The 23,762-nt window shown below is 42.7% G+C and overlaps 2 protein-coding genes across 3 annotated transcripts in view; one reads left to right on the forward strand and one right to left on the reverse strand.

Moving 5' to 3' along the window:
• The first annotated feature begins 1,042 nt into the window (after positions 1-1,042).
• On the forward strand, positions 1,043-10,614 carry bicc2 (bicaudal C homolog 2). Its single transcript, XM_084945740.1, has 19 exons — positions 1,043-1,401; positions 2,545-2,591; positions 2,957-3,026; positions 3,182-3,261; positions 3,410-3,571; positions 3,664-3,717; positions 3,968-4,183; positions 4,265-4,516; positions 4,644-4,775; positions 4,973-5,162; positions 5,271-5,404; positions 5,481-5,683; positions 6,076-6,181; positions 6,651-6,690; positions 8,033-8,196; positions 9,234-9,444; positions 9,539-9,708; positions 9,847-9,946; positions 10,061-10,614. Exons 1-19 carry the CDS (start codon positions 1,125-1,127, stop codon positions 10,189-10,191), a joined length of 2,739 nt encoding a protein of 912 aa, XP_084801866.1. The 5' UTR covers positions 1,043-1,124; the 3' UTR covers positions 10,192-10,614.
• A 3,609-nt stretch (positions 10,615-14,223) lies between these two features.
• The window catches only part of spock1 (SPARC (osteonectin), cwcv and kazal like domains proteoglycan 1), a 107,473-nt gene continuing 97,934 nt past the window's right edge, over positions 14,224-23,762 (reverse strand). For both annotated transcript variants that reach the window (XM_084945814.1, XM_084945806.1), the window contains exons 8-12: positions 20,655-20,774; positions 18,760-18,981; positions 18,264-18,326; positions 17,553-17,690; positions 14,224-15,663 (exon numbers count right to left, since the gene is read on the reverse strand). In XM_084945814.1, coding sequence (XP_084801940.1) covers positions 15,467-15,663; positions 17,553-17,690; positions 18,264-18,326; positions 18,760-18,981; positions 20,655-20,774 — 740 coding nt within the window. In that variant the 3' untranslated portion in view covers positions 14,224-15,466. The remainder of the gene's footprint in view (positions 15,664-17,552; positions 17,691-18,263; positions 18,327-18,759; positions 18,982-20,654; positions 20,775-23,762) is intronic.

Below are 23,762 nucleotides of genomic sequence, written 5' to 3' on the forward strand. Positions count from 1 at the left end.
GACAGATTAGCAAGGAAGCTTTTTTAAACTGTATCTTTGGGTTTGTCACAAAATCACATAATTTGTTCCCATATCTTTAGGTTAATCTTTGATAAAGATCAAAGATAATACCATTTGACAAGCTTAAATCAGTAATTTTACACCAGCAATGTGATTCCCAGAGAGTTGTTAATTAAAATTTTGCCATATTTCAGCATGCTGTGCAATATGTCTTCAAAAGAAATTAGGGAAACAGTATCTGAAGGAAAATAGGACAAAATCCAACAAAAACCTGATACAGGATCTGAGAGATACATATGAAGTACCGGTAGTTACAAATGTGTTACCTGGAACAGTAAATGACACTACTGACACTAATGATGTGATCATACTTTGATACAGTACATATATGTTTTCATATTTTACAGTATTCTGTTGGTAGAGTTACAGATAGTAGGACTTTTTCTAGTACAGACAGGAATTGAAAGCTTTTTTTGAAAAACCGCTGCATTACACCCCTTTGATCGCTTTCACCCCGACCTCTGGAATCTGAAGCCCTCTGTGTCTCATTTAGAGGACGGGGAGGGAGTGCAGACATGATCTGAGGTGGCTGGATGACCTGTTTATTTTGTTAGCTGTGTGCGTTGATGTGAAGCTGGATGTCAGGATGTGTGCGTGTGTGTCTGTGTGAGGGAGTTTTGTGTCCTGACTTATCATTGGACCTTGACTATCAATCCAGATAATCTGTGGACACTGAAGTGAGGATTACTGAGGATTTGTTCTGAGAAAAGTGAGCCTTACTTGAAGTTGTATTGTCTTAGCCTTTCTGCAGTCACTACGATAGAGCAGACACTGTGTGCCGGTGCAAAGAAGCTTCTTTTATCCATCTGTGCAATGAAAACCAAAGAGACAAGTCCTTCAAGGCTCCTAAAGCTTGAACGGGCAGAGAAAGAGTTTTGTGTACCAAACTAAGTGAAGGGGGCGGGGGATGTTTTAAAAAAAAAAGACACAGGGGGTGTTTCTTGCCCCTCTCTCCCTTTTTTCTGTCCCTGTTGGTCTCCTTGGTCACACAAATGCACACATACTCCCCGGAAACACACACACACACACACACACAAAACCACTGACAAGGGCTCAGTCCTGCTATGGCCACCACTACCACAGAGGAAAGCTCTCCAGTCCCGACCACTGTAGCACCCCAGCAGCCTGACTTGGAAGACAGCCTAAAACCCAACTCAGAGGCAGAAGCTGAGCTGGGCGAGACCCAGTGTGACAGAGAGGAAAAAGAGGATGAGGAACATGAAGAAGTGGGAAGAAGCTGTGATTCGGAGCAGGAGAATACAAAAGGGAAGAGTTTGGACCCAGAGTGGGTGGAGGAGAGGTTCAGGATCGATAGGAAGAAACTGGAGACCATGTTGTATGGTGAGTTAAATGGGATTATCAATTTTTATGGATGGAACTGTCAGTGCTATGTGTCTGAACTTCAGGGCTTTCTTATCGACTTCATTCTCACAGTTTGCCTTGAACTCTACAACATCTGAATTTTGTGTTATTTTGAAACCTATCTTATCCTATGCTCCTCATTGACCTTGTTATCTACCTGACCCCACGCGCCTCTGGGGGCCTCCAGCCGCCTGTGCCCTGGTTGTCGCCATCAGTAAACGCCATCCACTAAACCCCTGTTGCTGCATCATTGTGATTTATGACCTGCAATTGCTTATGCATTCGCAGGTCCTTTTGGCTATTATCATTCCCGTCTGTGAAGCAAAGGTAACTGCCTCTGTTAGTTATGGCTGCTTGGCGGGTTTATGACAAATGCCTCCCCTGTGTCGCCGGGGAAACTCTTTCTGACAGCGTGCCACCGCTGTAGACACAAGCTGATGTTTGCGCTTGATGGGAAAGTGCTTCAGCTCTGATAACCGCGGCTTGGTTTTTAATGCGCGCGCAGCTGGGACTTCTGCTTTTACTGCTGTTTGAGCAGCCTCAATCAGGCAGTAAACATCCCATCTCAACCCTTTAGGTAATAATCTGTCACACCGCATTCAGGCCTTCACACTGATTTTTGTACACCCCCCTCCCTCCCCTTGGTTTTGTACTTTAATTTTTTTTTCTTTTTGTTTGGGTAAAGTGGGAGGTATTTGCGTCAGCAAATGCCATTGATGTGATTAGTTGTCTCCAGGCTAATTTGTGGCTGCCTTTCCTAACCACCACCTTTTGCTCCACCCCATAGTGTTTTCTTCTCATTCCTCAGCTCTGGCCAGCGTAACCCGTAGTGATAAAAGGAGGGGGTTGAAGGCGTTCCTGGGGCTCCCCCTGAACCCTGTAAATGTCACCATGGAGCAATGGCCTTTTAAACTTGTTTATGTTCCCAGCAACCTCTTGTTCCACTGGCTTGACAAATTTCAGCCAAGTCAACATTGAAATGCAGACTTTGTGTTCACATGCGTCATATTGAACATTACGCGGCGACCAATACAACCTGACAAATCTCTCTGCTGGGTTTTATTAGGGGTTTATTTTATCTTTATCTGCCTCGTTTTTACATTTGCCTACTTCTTCTTTCAGCTCCAAAGCATGAGGGTGTCGAGACGGGAGAGGAGTTTTTTGAGAGAGTAAGTGGCTCTACACACATTCAAACACTTTATTCATAAACCAAACAACTAATAATATTTGGCCATTTTCCTTTGTAAAAACCACTGACAGTGTAATCACTAGTGTTTTAAAGCCTCGTGGTGAAATTTATCTTAGACCAGTGAAAACATCCCTGCTGCAGTTTTATTACTTGTTAGATGCTCTTCATTCAGTGATTACAGATTTTATGGTGGTGATAATTGGAGGTGGAGGCAGCTTTGTATCCTAAGATCTGCTGTGTTCTCTGAATGTGTGTGTTCTCATTGTATCTGTTACGACCTTTCCTGCATAGAGTGATAGCAGCATCTTTGTTTCTCACTCTCTTCTATTGTCCGTGCTTTCACAGGTAATGAGAGAAACTAACACTCAGGTGAAATGGCCATCCAAACTGAAGATAGGAGCCAAATCAAAGAAAGGTGGCAAATTCTTCATGTTCCGTTCACACCAAAATCAGTGTTCTTTGTTTTGTGTTTTTCCCACAGCTTTGTGTGTGTGTGTGTGTGTGTGTGTGTGTGTGTGTGTGTGTGTGTGTGTGAACAGAGATTTATCATTTTCCATCTATTGTTTCTAGATCCACACGTGAAGGTGGAAGGGAAGAGAGCTAATGTCCTGGAAGCCAAAAGGAAGATACTAGAAGTGTTGGAAACCAGGGTGAGGTTGCTGGTGCCTTAAATTTACAATGTCAAGAATCCATAGAGGAATGTAAGCTTTTAATAAAAGTAGTTTTATGTTTTTTTTTATGTTAAGGCCAGTATTGAACTGAAATCTGCTCAAATAACCAGTGTTTATATAAAACCAGGTAAACAAGGTGACTCTAAAAATGGACGTGGCCTATACGGAGCATTCTCATGTGATTGGAAAAGGCGGAGGGAATATCAAAAAAGTGATGGAGGTCACATCCTGTCATATTCATTTCCCTGACTCCAACCGTCACAATGCTACTGGAGAGAAAAGCAACCAGGTAGGTGGCATTTTAATTCCACTAACTGCTGCCACTATGACAGGAAACTGAAAACCAATTCGTTTACATGTTATTTATTTATGAATTACCAGGTCTCCATCGCTGGGCCCGTAGAAGGCGTAGAGGAAGCCAGGAGGAGGATAAGAGTGAGTTGTCAATGTGTAATTTGAGCAAACTGCACAGAATAGATTTTTATTTGTCTCAACACTCAATATTTTCACTCCTGTCAGACGGAAAGATCAATAGAGTGATTAAGAGGATGGCTGACACAAAAAGGACAGGTATATCTGTCAATGCACTGCCTGTCTTGTCTCTGTCTTTGTTTCTCTCCCACCTCTTCATTATCCCTCCCTTCTGTGTCTCCTTCTCACCGAACCCTTACCCTTCTTATCCCAGGACCTCCAGCCGCTATCCTTGACCTTTGACCTGCCAGTGAGTCTTGTGCCCCAGGCTCTGCCAGATCCGGGTTCACCACTTATCCAGCAGGTAGTACAGACTCTTGGGGTCAGTGTGAGCTTCAGGGCCATGCCACCCCAGCCTCAAGCCCAGCCGCCCTTTTATGGAAGCTGCTGCACCGTCTGGGGTCTGCAGGGTAATGCAGATGTTGTAAAGGTTAGCATTAAAGATTAAGGAGACTACTGGGTAATGAGGTTTAAGTATCATGTCGTGACTATATATACCATCACCTCACAGAAGGCGACCTGCATCTTGATGGACCTCCTGCTGGGAGCAGAGGTTGCAGGCGGTATTGTCAACAGCCAGCTGGACGTCACCTCCCAGCAGCACCTATTCCTGCTGGGACAGAATGGCGCTCACTTCCTGAGCGTTATGCACCAGACCCAGACCCAGATCATCCTACCGGACCTCAGCGCCCCTCAGAGTCCTCCCTCGCTGCTCATTCAGGGCAGCCCTGATGGGGTTTGTCTGGCTCGGCAGCAGCTCATGGTACAGCGGGGCTGTTTATTTTGTGTGCGCATAACTGCTAAAAAACAATGCTGAGAAAACTTTGCTGCTTTTAATGTTTGATACTTTTACAATCTGTGTGATGTTTGCATATTTGTGTACACAATAGGACTGTCTGCCGGTGTGTTTGATGTTTGACATGCGTGAAGATGGGGAGGCTGATCCCTGTAAGCTAGCTCAGATGATGCGAAACCTTGGAGTCTTCATTAGCGTCAAGCCCAAAGTAAAACAGACCAGCAAGGTACATTTTACCTCGTGGCTCTGATGCTTATTGTTTGAGACACAACTGAAAAAAAAATGCTAATTTGATTGGGCTTTGTATTGATAAAAACTTGCCCTGAAATATTTCTTTGATTTTGAATGCAAAATATTCTCCCCTGTAGTTTTCTGCTGAGTTGAGTACTGATCTAAAAATCTGTGTTGGTTTATAATTGTCAGTCAGTTGTGGTGAAAGGTCTGGAAAGGAATATTTCCTGCCTCTATGAGGCCCGCCGTCTGCTCCTGGGGCTGGATTCCTCTGAGACTGTTAAGATAGCTGAAATGACCCCTGGCTCTCTGCTACCTGGCAGTGGGCTGACCAATTACTGGCTCAATATGTTGCTGCAGCAGCTTCGCCTGTCTGAACAGGGTGAGAGCATTAACACATGTGATTTGTTTTTGCAATCAGAATAATTCTTTTTTAAAGTTTTCTGCTTCATACTGATTCATTCATATCACCCTTCTTCTTGCTGATCAGGCCCCGTGCCTGTTCCTGCTACAGAGATGCCGAACGGTACAAAGCCACGCCCCTCACCTCCACCAGGCCTCACCTCTCCCACTGAGGAGGGTAGGGCAGGGCCGAAGGGAACAGATGGTCGACCTCTGGAGAAGGTGTTTCACTGTTAATGTTCAAAATGACAAAACACAATGTGAAATTCTTCTGAAACTTTCCAATTCTCTTTTTCAGATTCTGGAAAATGAGGACCAGTTTGGTCAGCATGAGAGCTCTGAGGGTGTGGCGATGTCATCGTCTGAGACGTGTGACGCTTTGAAGAGCAGCATCAGCAGGATCGGACTGAATGGTCGGAGGGGGAGCCTTCAGGGTCCTGAAATTGCCAAGGTTTTCAGCCAGGGCAGGCGCCATTCAACAGGGCAGGTGTTAACATACAGGTGAGCGTTTTGCAGGTAAACACACCTACTCTCTGATGACTCTTCATAATCTTTAAAGTCTTAACTTCTGGAAAATTCTTTTGTTGTTGTTTATACTTGCTCTACTTTGGTTTCTGTTTGATTTGATATAAATCAGCTCTACAGAGCGTGCAGTTTTAATGATGCAGCTCACATTTAACACACTCTATATTTAAACTGCACGATGACAGTTTGAAATCCTCCCGTAGAACTGCTGCAGCTCGGTGAAAGACAGAGTTAATAAGAACTCAAAGATTGCACAGAGCCATCACAGTTTCACCTAACCTTGCTTTACCATCTGTGCGTGCGTGTGTGTGTGTGTGTGTGTGTGTGTGCGTGCGCGCGCGCGCGCGTGTTCCTCCTGACTGTGCCAGACTGCTGAACGCAGACACTGAGGGGGGGAGGAGTGAGCGAAGGAACAGCCTGAGGAGAGATGTGACTCTGGCTCAAAATGTTCGCGCTGACTCATTCAAGGCTGAGGTGAGAAAACCAGGAGCTGCAGGTTTCTTCCTTGCTTGTTTCTTCACGAAGTTATGCACAGAGTCTGTGGCAGACATTTTGGTCACGGATAATGCTCAGTGGACAGATAATCACATCTCTGTAGGACAGTGGATGAGCGAACTCTGAAAATGTCACGTTAAACTGAAAACGGGAAGATCATTTTCTTTGTCACGGTCTATAATCTATTGATTTGCAGTTTGATTTTGAAAATTGGGTTCTCTCTTTGTTTGTCTCCCCTCTTATTTTTCTCCCATCTCACATACGCAAAGGTTATGCAAAGAAGGATTAACAAGTTTACTGCCATGGCAGCAGGACGTGTTTTCTTATGCAAGTGTTTGTTCCTGCTGTAAATTAGGTTCCCGCTATCCTCCCATCTCTCAGTAACCAAAGAAAAAAATTCAATTTCATGCATTATTTACCTACTCAATTTCCTGTTTGTACTTTGTAGGATTATGACTATGAAAAGAAGAAACTGCTGGCAACCAGAGGTTAGTCCTCCTAAATGTTTAATATTTCTTCCTGTCTTACTGCGGTTTCAGAAATGTTCTGCAACAATGATTAGCACTGCTAAGCAAGCATTCCTTCTTTTTTATTCATTCACAGTTGCTGTTCTGCAGATAGTTGCACCAAAATAGATTTTGGTGAAGTATATTGTTGTTTTGCTCATCAGCACACTTTTTTGTTTTGTTTTCGGAGCTGAACAGGAGCAGGAATAATTTCGTTTTGCTGGTAACAATCACATGTTTTGCTCACATCATTGCTGGAAAAATACTTAATGTCAGTGGATTAAGCCAGATGAAGTAGGCTTTTAAGTTTATTCAAGCATGCTATAGGGGAAACACATTAATATCCCAAGCAGAAGTAGGGATTTGATAAAGGGGTCCCATTTCCGCAGTGCTCACTGCCAAGACAACTGATGAAGGGGGCCTGTTTATGGGCTGCACTGTGCCAAAGTTATAATAGAGTAGCACTGGCACTCCCACTTAATTCACCAGGGGTAGATACACAATGCAGACAACCCGCGCACACATGCATCCAGGAATGGTGCGTGCGCTCTCATACACAAGCGTGCGTGGACGCACACGTAGCATCCCTCACACAGAATGAGAGATACTGAAGAGATCTGCAGCCAAATGGTACCAAATTCCCTCAGTGTTCCTTTATGGGATTATGAATTAGCAGTTTGAATGGGCCATCTGCCTCACAGCCATTAAGACACCCGTATGCCAGGATATGAATGGGACATTTACGCCACAAATACACACAAAGACACCCGAATGAAAACCTACCAGTAATAATCCTGTTGATATTGCACTCTTTATGGAGTACTGTTGCAGTTTTTATCACACATTCACACATGGAAGAGGCCCAGGGTCACTTGTTTGTCAATTGAGTGCTTATGCCAGTCTAAGTCTTAGCGCTCAGAGTTTTATTAAGTATGCCACATGCTGGCAAGAGAAGTAACACTGTTTGTGATTCATTATTTAACACATGAACCCAGCCCGCTCACATCAGAGTACCAAAGAAGACGTGGAAAACCTGCAAAGCATTTTTATGATAGACAGACTGTGGATATGAGTATTGATGCTTGCTGCAAAATCCATTTATGTGAATTTAAAGCTGTAAAGCTTTCTGAAAGTGTTTCCTTATTCACTTCTTTTGCCACAGCATTAATACAGTCAGACTTTCCGCATTGAACATGCAACGTGCTGCATTTATGTGAAAGCTGGCAATCAGATTTCAGACAACATCACAGACGGTAATGCCTTTGATACCAGTTGGTCCCAAAGTCACATTTTCTAACTCTGTGTTTATGTGTATTTATGTTAGCCATGCAGAGGAAGCCTATAGTCACAGAGGTCCGCACGCCCACAGACACGTGGAGTGGCCTTGGCTTCTCCAAGTCTATGCCAGCCGAGGCTGTAAAAGAGCTTCGCAACATCAGCAGACGCAACTACAAACCCTACCTGAGTACCGGTAATAACCAGCAACAGGTACAGATGAGCCTACTGCTTACTTAAAAGCTGAAAAAATGGTCTCACAGATTAACATTTCGAGTTTTTGTTCAAAGTTATAGGTAGAGTTCATGATTTATAGGTACAGCTACTTTTGCTGGACTGAATTCAGTTGAAGCTTTTACTGCAGTGCAGTGAAACAAGCGCTGCCACGGTGGCCCTCTAACACAGTCTCATTTATTGGTTTTGCCCCCTAACAGTCTCGAGCATTTATCTCACTGTGTGGTAAGCACTGCCAATTTGTACGCCCAATTACCTGGCGTCTGATACCATCGGTGTGGTCAACACAGGCACTCTTTGGCAACCTGTTTACCTGAGCTGGTTCAGCTCATCTCCCCTGCTCTTTTAAAGCCTTTTGAATAGCTGCTCTCTGACTGCCCACTGGCCATTGATGTAGAAGCAGACTCACTTAGGATAATGAAAGCAAGAGGCATTTCTCCAATGAGTTCAATTTTCCTCTGAGACCCAGGCAACTGGGAGGAAGCATTTGCTATGCCCGCTGCATTGATAAATTCGAGTGAAGGACTTTTACTGTCACAGATCAGCCCACAGTGGCAAATAAGCTGGTTTAGAGACACGCTAAATGGATTTGGCTAAATCCTTGGATCTACAGGCATTAGAAAGTTTATGGCCACTTGCAGCTATTTGTCTCTGGGACAGAGACAGGGGAGAGATGACAGTAGGGCATGGTGGCAAAATGACACGATGATGCTATTGTGCAAAACGCTGTCAGAAGAAAGCAACATTAGCCTGTATAAGGGGACTTATTATAGACTCCCATATTTTCAGTTTGGATACAAGAACAGCAGTAACATCCACCTGGTTTTCAAACCTGTCAGACAAAGTGTCAGAGCAATACAAGAAAAAAAAAACACAGAAAGTGGATGAACGGAGGGGATGCACCAAGACCCAGTAAAAGATAAATAAGGAATATCTTTAACCTTGCATTATGCAAAGTTAATAGAGGCCAAGAGCAAAAATAGGTCCACTTTAATGCTGTTACTATCTCCTTCTAGTCTTGGGCTGCTCAGACAGGAAAGATGGCTAATGGAAGCGACTCTGAGAACTGGAGGGACAGACGTGGATCCACATCTTCATCCCAGCCCATCTCTTCCTCTTCGTCCTCATCCTCATCTTCCCCATCCTCACCTCTGACTACTTTCTCCTCATCATCCTCTTTTCCTGCATTTGCCTCCTCAATGAACCGCAGTAGAAGCGACAAGCCCTGTAAGTCTGACCTCTGTGCACTCAGCTAAACAGAGATCACCTGCTCCCTGCTGCGTTTAACCTTTTCCTCTAAACTTTGACCTCTGGTGTTCAGCGGAGAGCTTTGCGAGCAATGGCAGCAGCTACTTCGAAAGTGTGTGCTCACAGAGGAGGGGGTCGACCTGCAGTAGGCGGAGCCCCAGCCCCCACTTAACAGATGACTTGCCCGAGCTGCTCGGCCAGCTGGGCCTGCTCAAATACATCGATGTGTTTGAACAGCAAGAGGTAAACTCACACAAAGAGTCGCACTTGATCATTTTGTGAAATCGCTTTTTTTTTTCATTCAGCTTGCAAACACAAGCCGAAAGAGTTAATGCATTATAAATGAGCATCATGATGCAACTTCGGTCTGCACTCCTCTAGATCGACTATCAGACATTCCTCACTCTGTCTGATGAAGATCTGAAGGAAGTGGGTGTATCTACCTTTGGAGCAAGGCGCAAGATGTTATTAGCAATCTCAGGTGAATCTCTGAAGCCTCAGCCGGGATTTATGCCGTGTCCGCTTCTCTCTCTGTTTTGGCAGTATGCTGTGCTCCTCTCCTCTTGTAAAATTGATTATTTTTCCTCTGATACAGAACTGAACAAAAGCAAGAGGAGGCTCTCGGATACACCTGCTGTGAAGCCTGGCTACCTGGAAGGTGGTGCTAGTGGTAGACTTCCACGAATCATGGATGTGGAAGCTGCAGCTCAGAGTAACCGCTGGTGAAGGAAGACGCCAAATATGTGGAGATATTCTAATGGGAAAATATACAACAATGATGATGCCAGTACAAAAGTCTTACTAGCTCATTTACTACAAAGGGAGAGGTGCGAGATTACCCTGAGAAACTACAAAAATTATGTAAAACATTTAAACAGGGTGCCTTTCTTCTACAGCGTAACCCAAAGTTTTTTTTATATAATAATTCAAAACAAGGAGGCTTTCCATCCAAAACTCAGTTATGACAAGAAACGAACTACACAAAGCACACAGGAACAGGAGAAAATGTTGATTTTTTTTTTGTCATAAAGTGCCTTTCTTATGCAAACTCTATATTTTGACCATATTAACCACAATCTTTAAGCAACTGTAACATTTACCCAAGAAAAAACATGTCATAGTGATGATAATTAAAAGGTTGCTGTAAAAGACTGTTTTCTTTTATAAGATTAAAAAAATAGTGAATGATATATTTTAAAAAAAAGCAACACGTCTATGGCCGGACTCAGTTATGCGTTCAACGCCTTAAATTGATAACCTCCTATGTCATCAGTGGAAATGTGTGATGCAAGTAAAAACTGGGAGCAAACCACAAGAGGGCACTAGTGTCACACACAGTCTTCTTTTTACAAATTCACGTCACATTTGTGCTGCATGGAAAATAATGTAATTTGTTTCAAAGTGACAGCAGCATCACAGCTCCTGCTGGACAAGGTGGGGTTTGGTTTTGAATTATACAGGGCCTAGTATCAGATAAGAAAAGTGATTTAGAAACCATAAATACATTTATTTGTTTGAGGGTAATATGAAACTCCTATTATTTGCATGCGTCTTCTGACTTCTCGATAAAGAGTTTCAATTCGTTTTATCGCTACTCCCTGGAATGAAGCCAGTGCAGCCACTTTTTGCTACCTGTTAATATTATTTGCAGAAGGCTGCATGCAGCAAAATACGTGCCATCAGGGAGAGGGCGCTGACAGAAATGTGCAAATTTGGAATAGCAGTGCTGCTTATCACATGGAATTGAATGGGCCAAGATAGCTCCACTGGAGGGCATGAAGGGGTCTGATCTGTCTCGAGGCTCGACAAGCTGGTTGGTACAGTGGCAGCCAAGCATGAAAGAGAAGCGTGAGTGCGAGTGGTGGGCTGTGACAGATTAGGGGGAGATGATCCCTACTTATTACAATGTGTCTGCCAATTACATAGGCAGGCTTTAGACTGGTGATCCTCAAATCTGGTCCTCGGGCTCTGGAGGGCTGCTGAATTTCTGTCCTGTCAGGTAGTTATTTGCAGTCCCCTGGGGTTGTGAGCGTAAATTGGTCCTTGATCACACAGCTAGAATGAAAACAACCTGGAAAAAAAATGAGCAGTGGTCTCATTCCTGAGGACTTTGGAGATCCACTTTGACTTTTAACATGTAAAGTGGCAATCTTGACTTATGGCCCAGTTAAATATGTAAAATGAAGGTATGAGTGACTCCAATCGCAGCTTGCCCACTTTAGAGAAGTCTGATTTAGTACTGGACTTAGCTTGTCGGTATTAATAACTTGTAGTATACCCTGCAGCTTTTAAATGGAAGCCCATGGATTTAACTGACGTGTATGTAGGGAACCTGATACCAACAAACAATCTAATTATTTCAGTATGAATGCATTCAAACATCACCACATCTTCATAAGCATCTCATCAATGAAACTACATGCATGGCGCTGCATACAATGAGCTTCCTGTCATATTTTCCCCAGTGGGAAACTCCAAAACGGTGCAAATGACCTTTAAAACTACCAGTCTTTATTGTTACCAACACATACATGGCAAAAGATGGTGACTTATTAACCTGTGCTCAAGCCATAATTACAGCCTTACCTGTTTTCTTCACAGCCATTAGATAAAGACAGAATTTAGGAATGCATCTGTGCCGCGCTAGTGAGTTTCATAAAGTGGAGCAAATCCACATGTAGGACATTGTCTCCAAATGTGGGATGAGGGAAGAAAAATGCTGTGTAGTCCTACATAAATGATGACCCCTTGTCACTGTGGATCAGTCACATGGCCATTTACTGAATACATCTTGTGTGAATGTATGCATAAGGGAAGCAGTTTTGGAAAATATGCTTTGTTACATTTTTGCCAAGTGTTAAATAACAATCTTTCAACTTCAATGTGAATCTCCATGCAAGCATCTTAATAAAAATTCACTAACAGAAAAACTACATGAAGAAACAAAGTATAGGTATAACATAAGGTTTTATGTGTTGGACAAGATCCTGACTAAAAGAAATTCCTTTTTTTGCTTTAACACTTTAACTCCACCCAGGAGCTCGATTTCCATACGATAACTGCAGCCAACTGCATAAAGCCCCACTTGTGGCCATCACCAGTCTCTATGGAGACGCTGGGTGGATACGAGGATCCACCCAACAGGAAAAGTCATTTGGGGATAATAAAGAAGCAGCCAATAGAGAAACGAAACAGAGCAGTGAAGTGCCCTGAGGATAGAATGCAACCAAGCTTTCCCTTTTCTGAGATGAAGACAGAGCTCACTACAAGAGGAGTGAGTTTCAGTGGGAAAGCAGAAGAAAACAGAAACAATAATGAGACAGCTTGTGAGTGGCTGAATGTGAGCCGTGGTGTGCAGTACACCATGTAAGCTGAAGTTCCTAAACAACCAAAATATCCATCATATTCCTGAACCCAGTGATACTTTGTCTGATTACTCCCTTTAGTAAAATGGCATCTGCACGAGTTGGAGTTCTGCTGCAGGTGGCTGGACGAACCCATGCTGTGACAAAAATTTCATAACAAAGATGCAAAAAGACAACGCAGTAGACCGAGATGTCTTTAAGCAAAAGCACAGAGTGAGAGGAAAGATGAGGAAAACAAGCCGATGTCACCTTAATTCTGAATAAACAAACCATTCATGTGTATGTCCTCCTTAAACATCACTCTGAATAACAGAAATTAAACACTTTATGTGACGGCTCTAAAGAGGAAGAGATGTTTTGCTGAAACTGCAACGTCTTTCTCCTGAAGATAGACAAGCATGGCCTTTGTGCCACAGATGCTTAAGTAGATGCATTCCTACTTATGACTATATTTAAAGGTTACCTTGGAGACCTTATCAAGGAGAGGAATCCCTGCATACAGGTTAGCTGTTTTGCATTTTATGTGAAAAAAATAGCTATCATAATGCTATTTATTTGTAATAGGAATTTGAGCAAAATATATTTTCGTTTTCTTTATGATTTGATAGACTGTGTTATCACTAATTATTATTAAGGATCCAGTGAAAGGGATAGCTGAGAGCCATATAGCACTGCAACTGGGAATATAGGTGGATACAGTAGAGACACAAGAAGCAGACATTTTCTTTCCAACTTTTCTCATGTAGCCTGATGACAGCAGAAGACGCACGAGCCAGGGTCCCAGAATCGGGTGATTATACACCCTCCACAGCTTCCAGCATAATTTGATGCACATAGTTAAGCCCATTGTCTATTCTGTGTGACAGAGAGTGCTGTGAACTGCTGAATAGGCTTTTTTTCAAGCCAGAAGATTCAGTTGTCCTTTTAGCTTCTGATTGTTGCTACAATGTGTTTTCAAAGTGCTGCGCAGGCTGTTTCAAGCCAGTGGGGTCAGCTGTCCCATTAGCCACTGATATTACAAAAACACTCATTAAGCTTTTATGTTCTTATGGGCACCGCTAGCTTTGTGATTCTCCTCTCTCAAAGGCAAGTGATAAGAGTATTTTCTGCAGCTACCATTTATGTCTGCTTCTAACAGGGACGACGCTTTCTCAAGGTTGGAAAAGGTCAGTATTGATGGAGGGCTTTGATTGTAATACTGCAGTGAAATCCGGGCTTCGGAAAAAAATAAAAAATCTTATGCAAATGTGTTTGTGGCTTCAAAGAGAGGCAAGAGATGTGTTTTTATTCATCACTTTTTTTATCACGATTTTGTGAAATAAGATGAAACACATGACGTCCTGCCTAAAAAGTTTCATCACGGGGGAACAAGAGACACATGGACGCAGACCTGTAAGGTTCAAAAGACACCCAAAGTGCCACTTTACTTAAATTCTCAAAGTTACAAATAAAAGTTCACGTAGTTGACATGGTGAAGATTTCAATTTCAAATCACTGAACATATCCAACGCTTTGACGCACAACTGAGCCTCTTCTTCTGCATGACTTCGTGTGTCCTCCCAGCTCAGGAGCAGCTTAGTGTCCATGCGCAGTCAAAAATCCTCAGCAGCCCTATTGACCAATTAGTAGAAGAATAGCTGGCTGAGAACCAACCGATTTGGACTGTAGGTTTTGCAGTTTGCTTTTCTTAACTGCTATCACACTTTGCAATGCAACTTCCTACCTCCTGAGATTGGGAGAAGAACCAAAAAGACACTAGACAGCATCAACATAGCAACAAAGTATTGTAGCAGCCAAATAGGCATCACTTTCTGTTTGAGATGCATAGAGCTAGACCTGGCCAGGTAAATCTCTCTTTTATAGAAACACGATGAGAAACATGCAACAACAACGACAATACATCATTAATCTCATTGTTTCCTGGGCTTCCTGGAACATTCAAGATCAACAAATATTTTACAATCCTCCTTAAAACAACAGAGAGAGAGTGAGAGTGAGAGGGAGAAGGAGCATCTCAGAGCCTTAAACTGTGGCAGCAATTTGCAGAAACATCATTGAACACCAGAAGGAGCCCGACGGTGGAACACACAATATGAAAATGAGCCGCTGATGGAGCAACAGGGAAGGTAGTCCATAGCCTGGCCTCCCTTAAGGAAACATATTTACATCCAATACATCAGCTAACATATCTGGGCTCATAGACTGACCAGAGATTCTGACATGGACATACAGTGATAGGAGAAAGGGAGAACGACTGAAAGAAGATGGAACGAGTGACAGAGATAATAGAGTCCCTTTTAGAAGGTGTTTACGATCACAGGTTTGGGGGAACGTGGAGGCAGAAAGTGGACAGCTCGAGCAGAATTCTAAAAGGGGCTTGACAGTTGTTGAAATCTAATAGTCTCTCTATTTTCTGTCTGAGGACAGAGTGAAACGCTTGAAAATGAAGAGGTCAGATGAGGTTCACTGAAGAGAGAGATTTGGATGAGGGACAGAGATTGCAGTAGCAGGTTGAGGGGCCAGGAGATGGACTGCTGCCAAGGTAACTGGAGGAAGAGACATTGGAATGGCTTTAGATCTGTGCTGAGTTAACGGAGTTTCCTGGTCAGCTGATGGCAAAGGAAAATGGAGCGGAGCTACCAAACGTAGCCGATTTCGTCATCCCTGTCCTCTTCCTCGTCCTCGTCGTCCTCGATGGTCCCTCGGGGATGGATGCGGCCCCGTCTCTTCTTCTGCCGGCTCCGACCGGTGTGTGATGGCTCCTCTTCTTGATCGTCGAGGAGTATGACCGCACCGCCGCTGCCAAAATCCCCCGATGTCTCCTGATCCTCATCTAGAGAGAAAAAAACATAATAAGGAGATTACACAGATATCCCCAGATTAACATTAAATATGATATATTAATGAATTCCCAGATTATAAATTCTTTGCCAGTGGGCTCCCTGAAACTTGAAAGCCTACTGGAAGTAACCCTTCCAGCACTTTTCTGAACTGACAGGTTTCTGTCATATTTAAGGCCTGCTTATATGACAAAATTAGTGGGTTTGCTTCGGCAGTTAGCAAGGGTGGTCTACGCTTCTGCAGCTACCTTTGGTAGCTAATAGTCATCAAACCGCATCTTTATTGATAAATACAGAGGTGTCAAGACTTTCATTAGAGGGCACAGGAGGTCATGATGCAAAACAAAACATTCAGTGTAACACTTCACCCCCAAATACCTTCAAAACTAATTCCACTCTCATTAGCTCCAGCCTTATTTTGTTTTGCACTAATTGCTAATGTTAGCAATTAGCCTGGGTGTAAACTCTTGAAATAGGGCACAGAATCAGAGTAGGCCATCATGAGCTAACTCTTTGCCTAACCAATACATTCTTTTCAGGGGAGTAAATAATCTACTAGAAAAAATAAATGAAAAAACAACAACTTTTGCTTTCTGTTGATTTACCCAACAAACAACATGCGGCTACAGGGAGCTGATTATACTGGATGGTTTTAGTGGTGTTTGGTTAATGGGAGACTAATGCTGAATCCAGTGGAACTACAGTGTGAACAGGAGTCATTATCAGCTTCTGCCTTGAGCACTTTTTGAAGCTCGAACTTCAAATTAGTCTGTGTTCAAAACAGCCTATTTACACCTGGGTACAACTGCGCTGTGGTTGAGTGGCACTTACGCTGTTAAAATCAGTTTGGTGTCCTTGTGTTCAAGCTATTGAGTGGAGAGCTGCTGCATTGCTACCTGTTTGTTCTACGCAGGCCAGAATGGGAGAACTCCAGGCAACCCCTGCCTGAGGCCACTCAGCCAGAGTTAGATGAGCTTGTTAGAAAAGAGACAAAGGACTGGTGTTGTCTACGCGTGTGCATGTGTGCATGGAGGCTGGACGGACATCAATACTGGAACCTGCATTTACTGGTTTTCGACTAGCCTGGCATCCATGCGAGGTGCAATCTGCCAGTGAGTTGGCTGTTTGATTGGTAATCAGTATGTCTGCCTGGATTCTTTCCTCCTAATTATTGTTCTTTTTTCCACAGTGCAATTGATTTGTAGCAAAGTGCTTTTATTGGCTTTTTGACCATTTCATTTGAATTTCCATGGCTGACTTGTTAGCTATCACTATAACATGTCAAAAAACCTAATCTTGTATATTCTTTGTCAAAATATAATGCAGTAGGCAGTAGTTTATTTGTTTATTCTCCCCTGTGAGGTACGCCTCAGCACTGCTTCAAATTCATATTCGTAACAGATCTTTTGACATTGCTCCCTGCTGACAAGTGTGACAAATTTTCTGTCTTGACTTGCAAGATGCTGGTGTTTTATCAGAGGTACACGAGCAGGATATCAGAGGCAGATAGAATCAGGCATATTAGAAACAGCTGAATTGGCTCCAGAGGCATGCCTAATGTTATCTATTTCCTAAATGATAACTGATCCGTAGATACCGGTACAGATAGAGACACACGGGGAGAATTACTTAGCAAAGAAAGAGAACAAAGTTGCAGCTGCAGTGCTCTCTGTGTTTCAGTGTTGTAAAGAAGAGATCGGCAGGCTTTCTAATTTGTAGAAGATTACAAATGAAACAAAAAAGACAGATGTTCAAGCAGACAACGTGGATCAAAGCACTAACACAGAAAGAAGGTCAGAGAAATGGAGGAATAACAGACAAATAAAGCTACTGTTTTTCTGTAGCAAACTGAAGAATATCTACATGTGTGGCTTGGTCTTACCACAGTTGGGATTGCCTTGTTTTCTAGAGCCAGCTATCTCGTTGCCATATTTGTCCACACACCAACACTGGCCAGTGCTGCCGTGACACTGAGTTGGTTTGAAGTAGCCCTCGTCAGTACAACGGGGAATGTAAGTGCCTGGAGATGAGCAAAGAAAAGCAGGAGGAAATGAGAAGGGATAATGAAAAGTCACAGAAAGTTGCTGGAAAGGTTAAACAGACAAAAATTAAAAATAATATCTGAGCATATAATGCGAACTCTGCTCAGCAGAGGTTACATGTACACGTCCTCAACTTGCAGCAAAAGTTCTTGTGTATTCACACAGGGAGGGAGATCAACAATCAATTACTGCTGTGAAGGTTGCAGACAGGAACCATACATTCTGCTTAAGGAAAAGCAGTCGCTTGATAACACACATCCACAAACGCACACACCTATTTTCTCTTACCTTCATTTGACCCTGTCCCAGCTCGTTTTTCAAGCTGTTTTGTAGTGAGCTGAAACATTACACGATCTACTCAATGGGTACAGATGACATGTGTACAAAGTGCCTGGATGTGCTTTATAGTGCTGGTGCAATATCTCCTTTTTTCCCCTACTCGAAAATATTTATTAAAAGAAATCCAACTGCCATTTCACTCTGTGGTCGTGAGTTTTCCTCCAAGGGCATTTAAAGGAGCGAGCAACTGACAGCTGCCACTTCAGACTGACCTATGAGGCTCTTTCTTCGACTCTGACTCTGGATCCTGCTCTTCTCAGTTTGACAAGGCAGTCCTACAACAATAGAAGAAAGTCAGTATCATTAAATTGAAAACTGAAACAGCCCTAGTTGTATCTTAGCTTATAATTAATAATCACTCAAACCTGTTTCCCTCCACTAACAGCTTAGTGACATATTATACTGGAGACATCCTCCTTTGCTATCAGGCTCAATACCCATTATCCTTACATTCACTATTGATTTACAGTCCTTGAATGACCCGACAATTTATCCTTCTTAATACATTATTAATTAAAAACATGTTTTTATTAGTACTCCGTTACTAACATTTAGTTTATTACATTATATCAGAACTACTGTAACTGGTCTTAAATGAGGTAATGCAGGCAACTCGTATCTGTGTCACTTAAGCTTTCTTTCCTTCCTTACTTATTCATATGTTCCCTCCTTCTTTTATCCCTTTATCTTTCATCCCCCTTTCCTCACCATCGGGCTTCTGGAAACAGTAGCACCACTCGTTATTAGAAAGCTTGCCATCCTTGAATGAGTCACAGGAGTTGAAGAGAGGCTTCATGCACAGTTCATACTTGTCAAGGTAGATGGCACTCAGCTCCGACTGGTCCAGGAGTAGGTCAAAGTTCATGTCTAGCTTGTTGAACATCCAGCCCAGTGAGTCCTTACAAATGGGCAGGATGCTTGTATCAAAGTCTAGAGAAGAAAAAATGGAGAGGCAAAAAAGATCTGAAACTGCAGAACATGTCCAAGTCACCGACATTTCCTTTTTTTAAAGTAACACACTGAGTTTCGAGTTCGAGTATGTGCGCAAGAGTGTTTTCAGTGGCAGAGAGCTGAGATGTGTTCAGACTAGAGATGGCACGATACCACTTTTTTATGTCCGATACCGATATCATAAATTTGGATATCGGCCGATACCGGTATGAATCCAATATAGCGTGTTTTTTAATAAATAAAACTGTTTTTTTTTTTTTTAAATATCTTGCTGCATTTTGTATAAGTTCAAACTCAAGTTAAAAACCCCCACTAAAGCTATTCTGTTATACCTGTATGCAAAAAATACACTGCACCCAAAATATTTCATAGTTCAGCAATACTGATCAATCTAATAAACTTAAACCTACTCCATCCTCCCTATTTTGGTATTTTAAAGAGTCAGCAACCTAACTATAAGGGTTGCAAACTCCCAGCAAAAAAAAAAAAAAAAATAGGGAACCACCCCCCACCTCATGATGCTTAATCGACGTAATCAACTTTAATTTGATGCAGTGTGAAAAAAAATGCAGAGAAATCAATTATTTTTCAAGAATAATTAAATAGATTCAACATCTTTCTTCAACAGAATTGCAGACTGCACAGATGGTACCTTCCCAAAGGAAAAAGTACTATAGCTTACTAGGGTATATTAGACTTAACAGTTACTATATACAGTAATGGACTTCTATACATTTTACATCAGATTAAAACTTTGGGTGTAAGATTCAGATAATTAATTATTAAAAACTAGACATTTTAAATGAGAATAAGAAAGAAAAGTATGTTTTTCTGCCCCCTTTTCCCTGTTCATGCCCTATCGGCCCCCCTGGCTAAACTTTGCTAGATCCGTCCCTGCACAGTTACCAGCCGTCAGCTACGTAGAAAACGATCCTGGTGTAGAAAGTAATATTAAATAAATTCTAACAACAGATTATCAAGCTTAAACGTGCTGCTGTTGTTCAGCCGCTGGTTTCCTCTTTCTGGCGCGAAGTGGGCGATAAACAAACAAGAGAGATGGACTCGCGACAGAAAAGCCGATCAGCTGATCATTAATCAGTTTCATGATTGAAGTAGCAGCAGGAGAGGGAGAGAGAGAGAAGAGGCAGTCGCTCCATATATCGGTTGTTAAGCTTAACGCAGGAATGCTTTACAAACATACAGAGATGAACTTACACACTTGCTTTGCTTCTCTCTGGTATAACTTTCTCGGAGATGAAATGCTCAACCAGACCACCAACAGGTCTCGCACGCCACAGCCGCTCTATCACGTGATGCATACTGCTCCGACGTGCTAAGGTTATGAGCCGAGTTATGCTATGTCGCAAGTTTTGTGAGGTGCTTTTTTGATATTTAATGGATCGGATTACATTTTTTATTTCTCTCCGATATCCGATCCAGTAATTTAGGTCAGTATCGGACCAATACCAATACGTAATATCGGACCGGTCCATCTCTAGTTCAGACATGTTGACATTACAGAGAACAGAGCAGGGTCACTGTCAACATCAGTGCTAGCCCTCATGAGAACTGAAAAAAAGCATGACTTTTCAGCAGCTACTGGGTACACACACGCACACACACACAGGCACACGGCATGGGGATGTACTCACGTCCAGTGGTGGAGTCAAAGCTGTCAGAGGATTTGAGGTCTCTGTTGGCATCGAGGTGGAGAACTCCGAACCAGTCCTTCAGTCTGGCAGAGAGACTGTGAAGCTCTGTATCAGTGCAAGCTGCAGAAACACACACACACACACACACACAGACACACAAAATAATGAGGAAAAGGGAAGCTGTCAATCTACTGCTGTCATCTGAGTAAAAAAACAGCTTTTTTTCTTGCTCCTCATCAAACTTTCATTCCATTTCTGCTGTGTACTTTTCCTTTGTATTCTTTCCTTTCTCTTGTCTCGTCCAACTTTTCTCCTTGAGCAAACACAGTGGGGTGATAACGCATACTCAAATACTGGTTACCATAGGAACACAATCTGACATGCACATATGCACATACACACATGTACAGTATACATATTGTTATTTCCATGGCTCTTGGCATTTCTGTCCAGTTTTATTTAGCATTCGTTCAGAGTTCAGATGAATGACTTTATCTTTGCAGGAAAAGACACAATCTCACACACACACACACACACACAATACCAATGGAGGTCTGTTAACAGCTCATGCCACTTTGCCTTCATAGTAAAACAAGAAAAAAGAAAAGAAAAGAATAGATGTGTCTGCATTAGATGCCACTTTATTGTTGCAATTTTAAGATAAATGCATGTGTTTCTATCTTTGTGCATGATCGCTCTCATCTGTGCAAATGCAAAGAAAGCTCACCCAGCACTGTCACCCATTTTTATGCTTTCATGACAGAGGGCATCAACTGAATTTCCCTAATTTGAGTCACAAACAACAAGAAAGAAATCTCTCGTTGCTTCAGCCCCGTGGGACAGACATGGTCGGACTGCAATTCAAGCAGACCTCTGCCTCTGCCTGTCTCATTCTGCATCTTTGTGTGTCAATCTTCTGTGCCTGATTGACACATTTGTTTCTCATTTTCTTTCTTCTGAGAGTTTGATAAATGTGCCTAGAGGACAACAGCCATTTGCCATCTCGAACCATTATTACCGATCAAAATCCTTCAGCTTTGTCGTGTAGCACAGACGATCCACAGAGAAAGGTTGTTGACAATCCTGTTGCACGTGGTTTTCCTTTGATACAATCTTTCTGTTTCTAGTGTTTACATCTGAATATATAAAACTGAGAAAATCTTCTGAATGTTTGAAATGTGAACGCCTAAATGGACCGAAATCACTCATCCACACACACACACACAAGGACTTGCACTTAAATAAAGAGAAGACCTGAATCACACTTTGCTGTCAGTGGATTGAGATGTCAGCAAACATGGGATCAAAAGGATATGAGCACATCACACACACGAGCAAAGTGTAAACACTCCTCAGCGTCAGTGGTAGTTTATAAGCACATATTCCCATTCTGCACCGAGAGATGTTGGCATCTTGCTTTTAGCTGAGCCACACTCAACATCCTGTATTGATGCATTCTTGTCAGGTCATGCACACATGGAGATACACCTGTACATACTGCATTTTACAGTAATAGTTTGGAATTGTGCACATCTTCCTCCATAAAAGATGTTCTTACTAACAGAGGATGAAAAATACTTGTCTGACTGGCTATCCATGTGACATTACCTGTAGAATTCATGTGTACATGTGCGTAACTACGTATGTGTGAGTGTGTGCCTTCAGGACCAGACAGATAACATTTCACAGCACTCTTCATTTCCACAGTCTGGAAAGAGAGAACAAAATACCAACAGCTAAACATTATTTCTCCTCAGCGATTCTCAGTCGGTAGCACGTCGCCCGTTCGAAGCTCAAACCTCTGGAAGGTTTGTCCCTGCCTGATCCTTTATGTGACTGAACTGCATCCCTACATCGTCTCTGCCCTTCATCGTCTTGCTCTCTGTTCCCTCTCATTGCTTTTTGTATCACTCTTTGCTTTTCTGATTCTTTTGTTGCCTTTGAGACTTCTTGCTCATTTCTCTCGATTGCTCATTCATTTCCAATTCCTCTCTCTTCTCTAACTCTGTCGATTTTCAAGATTCAATATAAGCCACTTATCACACCTGGCTGTGGCTAAGCCAGTTTCTTTTTATGACGAAGAAGAAGGCCACTTTGATATGTCCGACTCTCTTTATTTCTTTCTCTCACCTAAATTGCTTTGAGTGCTTCATTTCCCATTTCTCTCCTTGTACATCCCCCTACAGACTTTAAAGATTTAAGCGTTTCTTTAACAGTTTTTACCTTTGATATCCACTCCCTCTACAGGGAGTGCAGAATTATTAGGCAAATGAGTATTTTGTCCACATCATCCTCTTCATGCATGTTGTCTTACTCCAAGCTGTATAGGCTCGAAAGCCTACTACCAATTAAGCATATTAGGTGATGTGCATCTCTGTAATGAGAAGGGGTGTGGTCTAATGACATCAACACCCTATATCAGGTGTGCATAATTATTAGGCAACTTCCTTTCCTTTGGCAAAACGGGTCAAAAGAAGGACTTGACAGGCTCAGAAAAGTCAAAAATAGTGAGATATCTTGCAGAGGGATGCAGCAGTCTCAAAATTGCAAAGCTTCTGAAGCGTGATCATCGAACAATCAAGCGTTTTATTCAAAATAGTCAACAGGGTCGCAAGAAGCGTGTGGAAAAACCAAGGCGCAAAATAACTGCCCATGAACTGAGAAAAGTCAAGCGTGCAGCTGCCAAGATGCCACTTGCCACCAGTTTGGCCATATTTCAGAGCTGCAACATCACTGGAGTGCCCAAAAGCACAAGGTGTGCAATACTCAGAGACATGGCCAAGGTAAGAAAGGCTGAAAGACGACCACCACTGAACAAGACACACAAGCTGAAACGTCAAGACTGGGCCAAGAAATATCTCAAGACAGATTTTTCTAAGGTTTTATGGACTGATGAAATGAGAGTGAGTCTTGATGGGCCAGATGGATGGGCCCGTGGCTGGATTGGTAAAGGGCAGAGAGCTCCAGTCCGACTCAGACGCCAGCAAGGTGGAGGTGGAGTACTGGTTTGGGCTGGTATCATCAAAGATGAGCTTGTGGGGCCTTTTCGGGTTGAGGATGGAGTCAAGCTCAACTCCCAGTCCTACTGCCAGTTTCTGGAAGACACCT

The sequence above is a fragment of the Perissodus microlepis genome, chromosome 2 (assembly GCF_051167445.1).
Source record: "Perissodus microlepis isolate ML-2025 ecotype Zambia chromosome 2, ASM5116744v1, whole genome shotgun sequence".
Lineage (NCBI taxonomy): Eukaryota > Metazoa > Chordata > Actinopteri > Cichliformes > Cichlidae > Perissodus > Perissodus microlepis.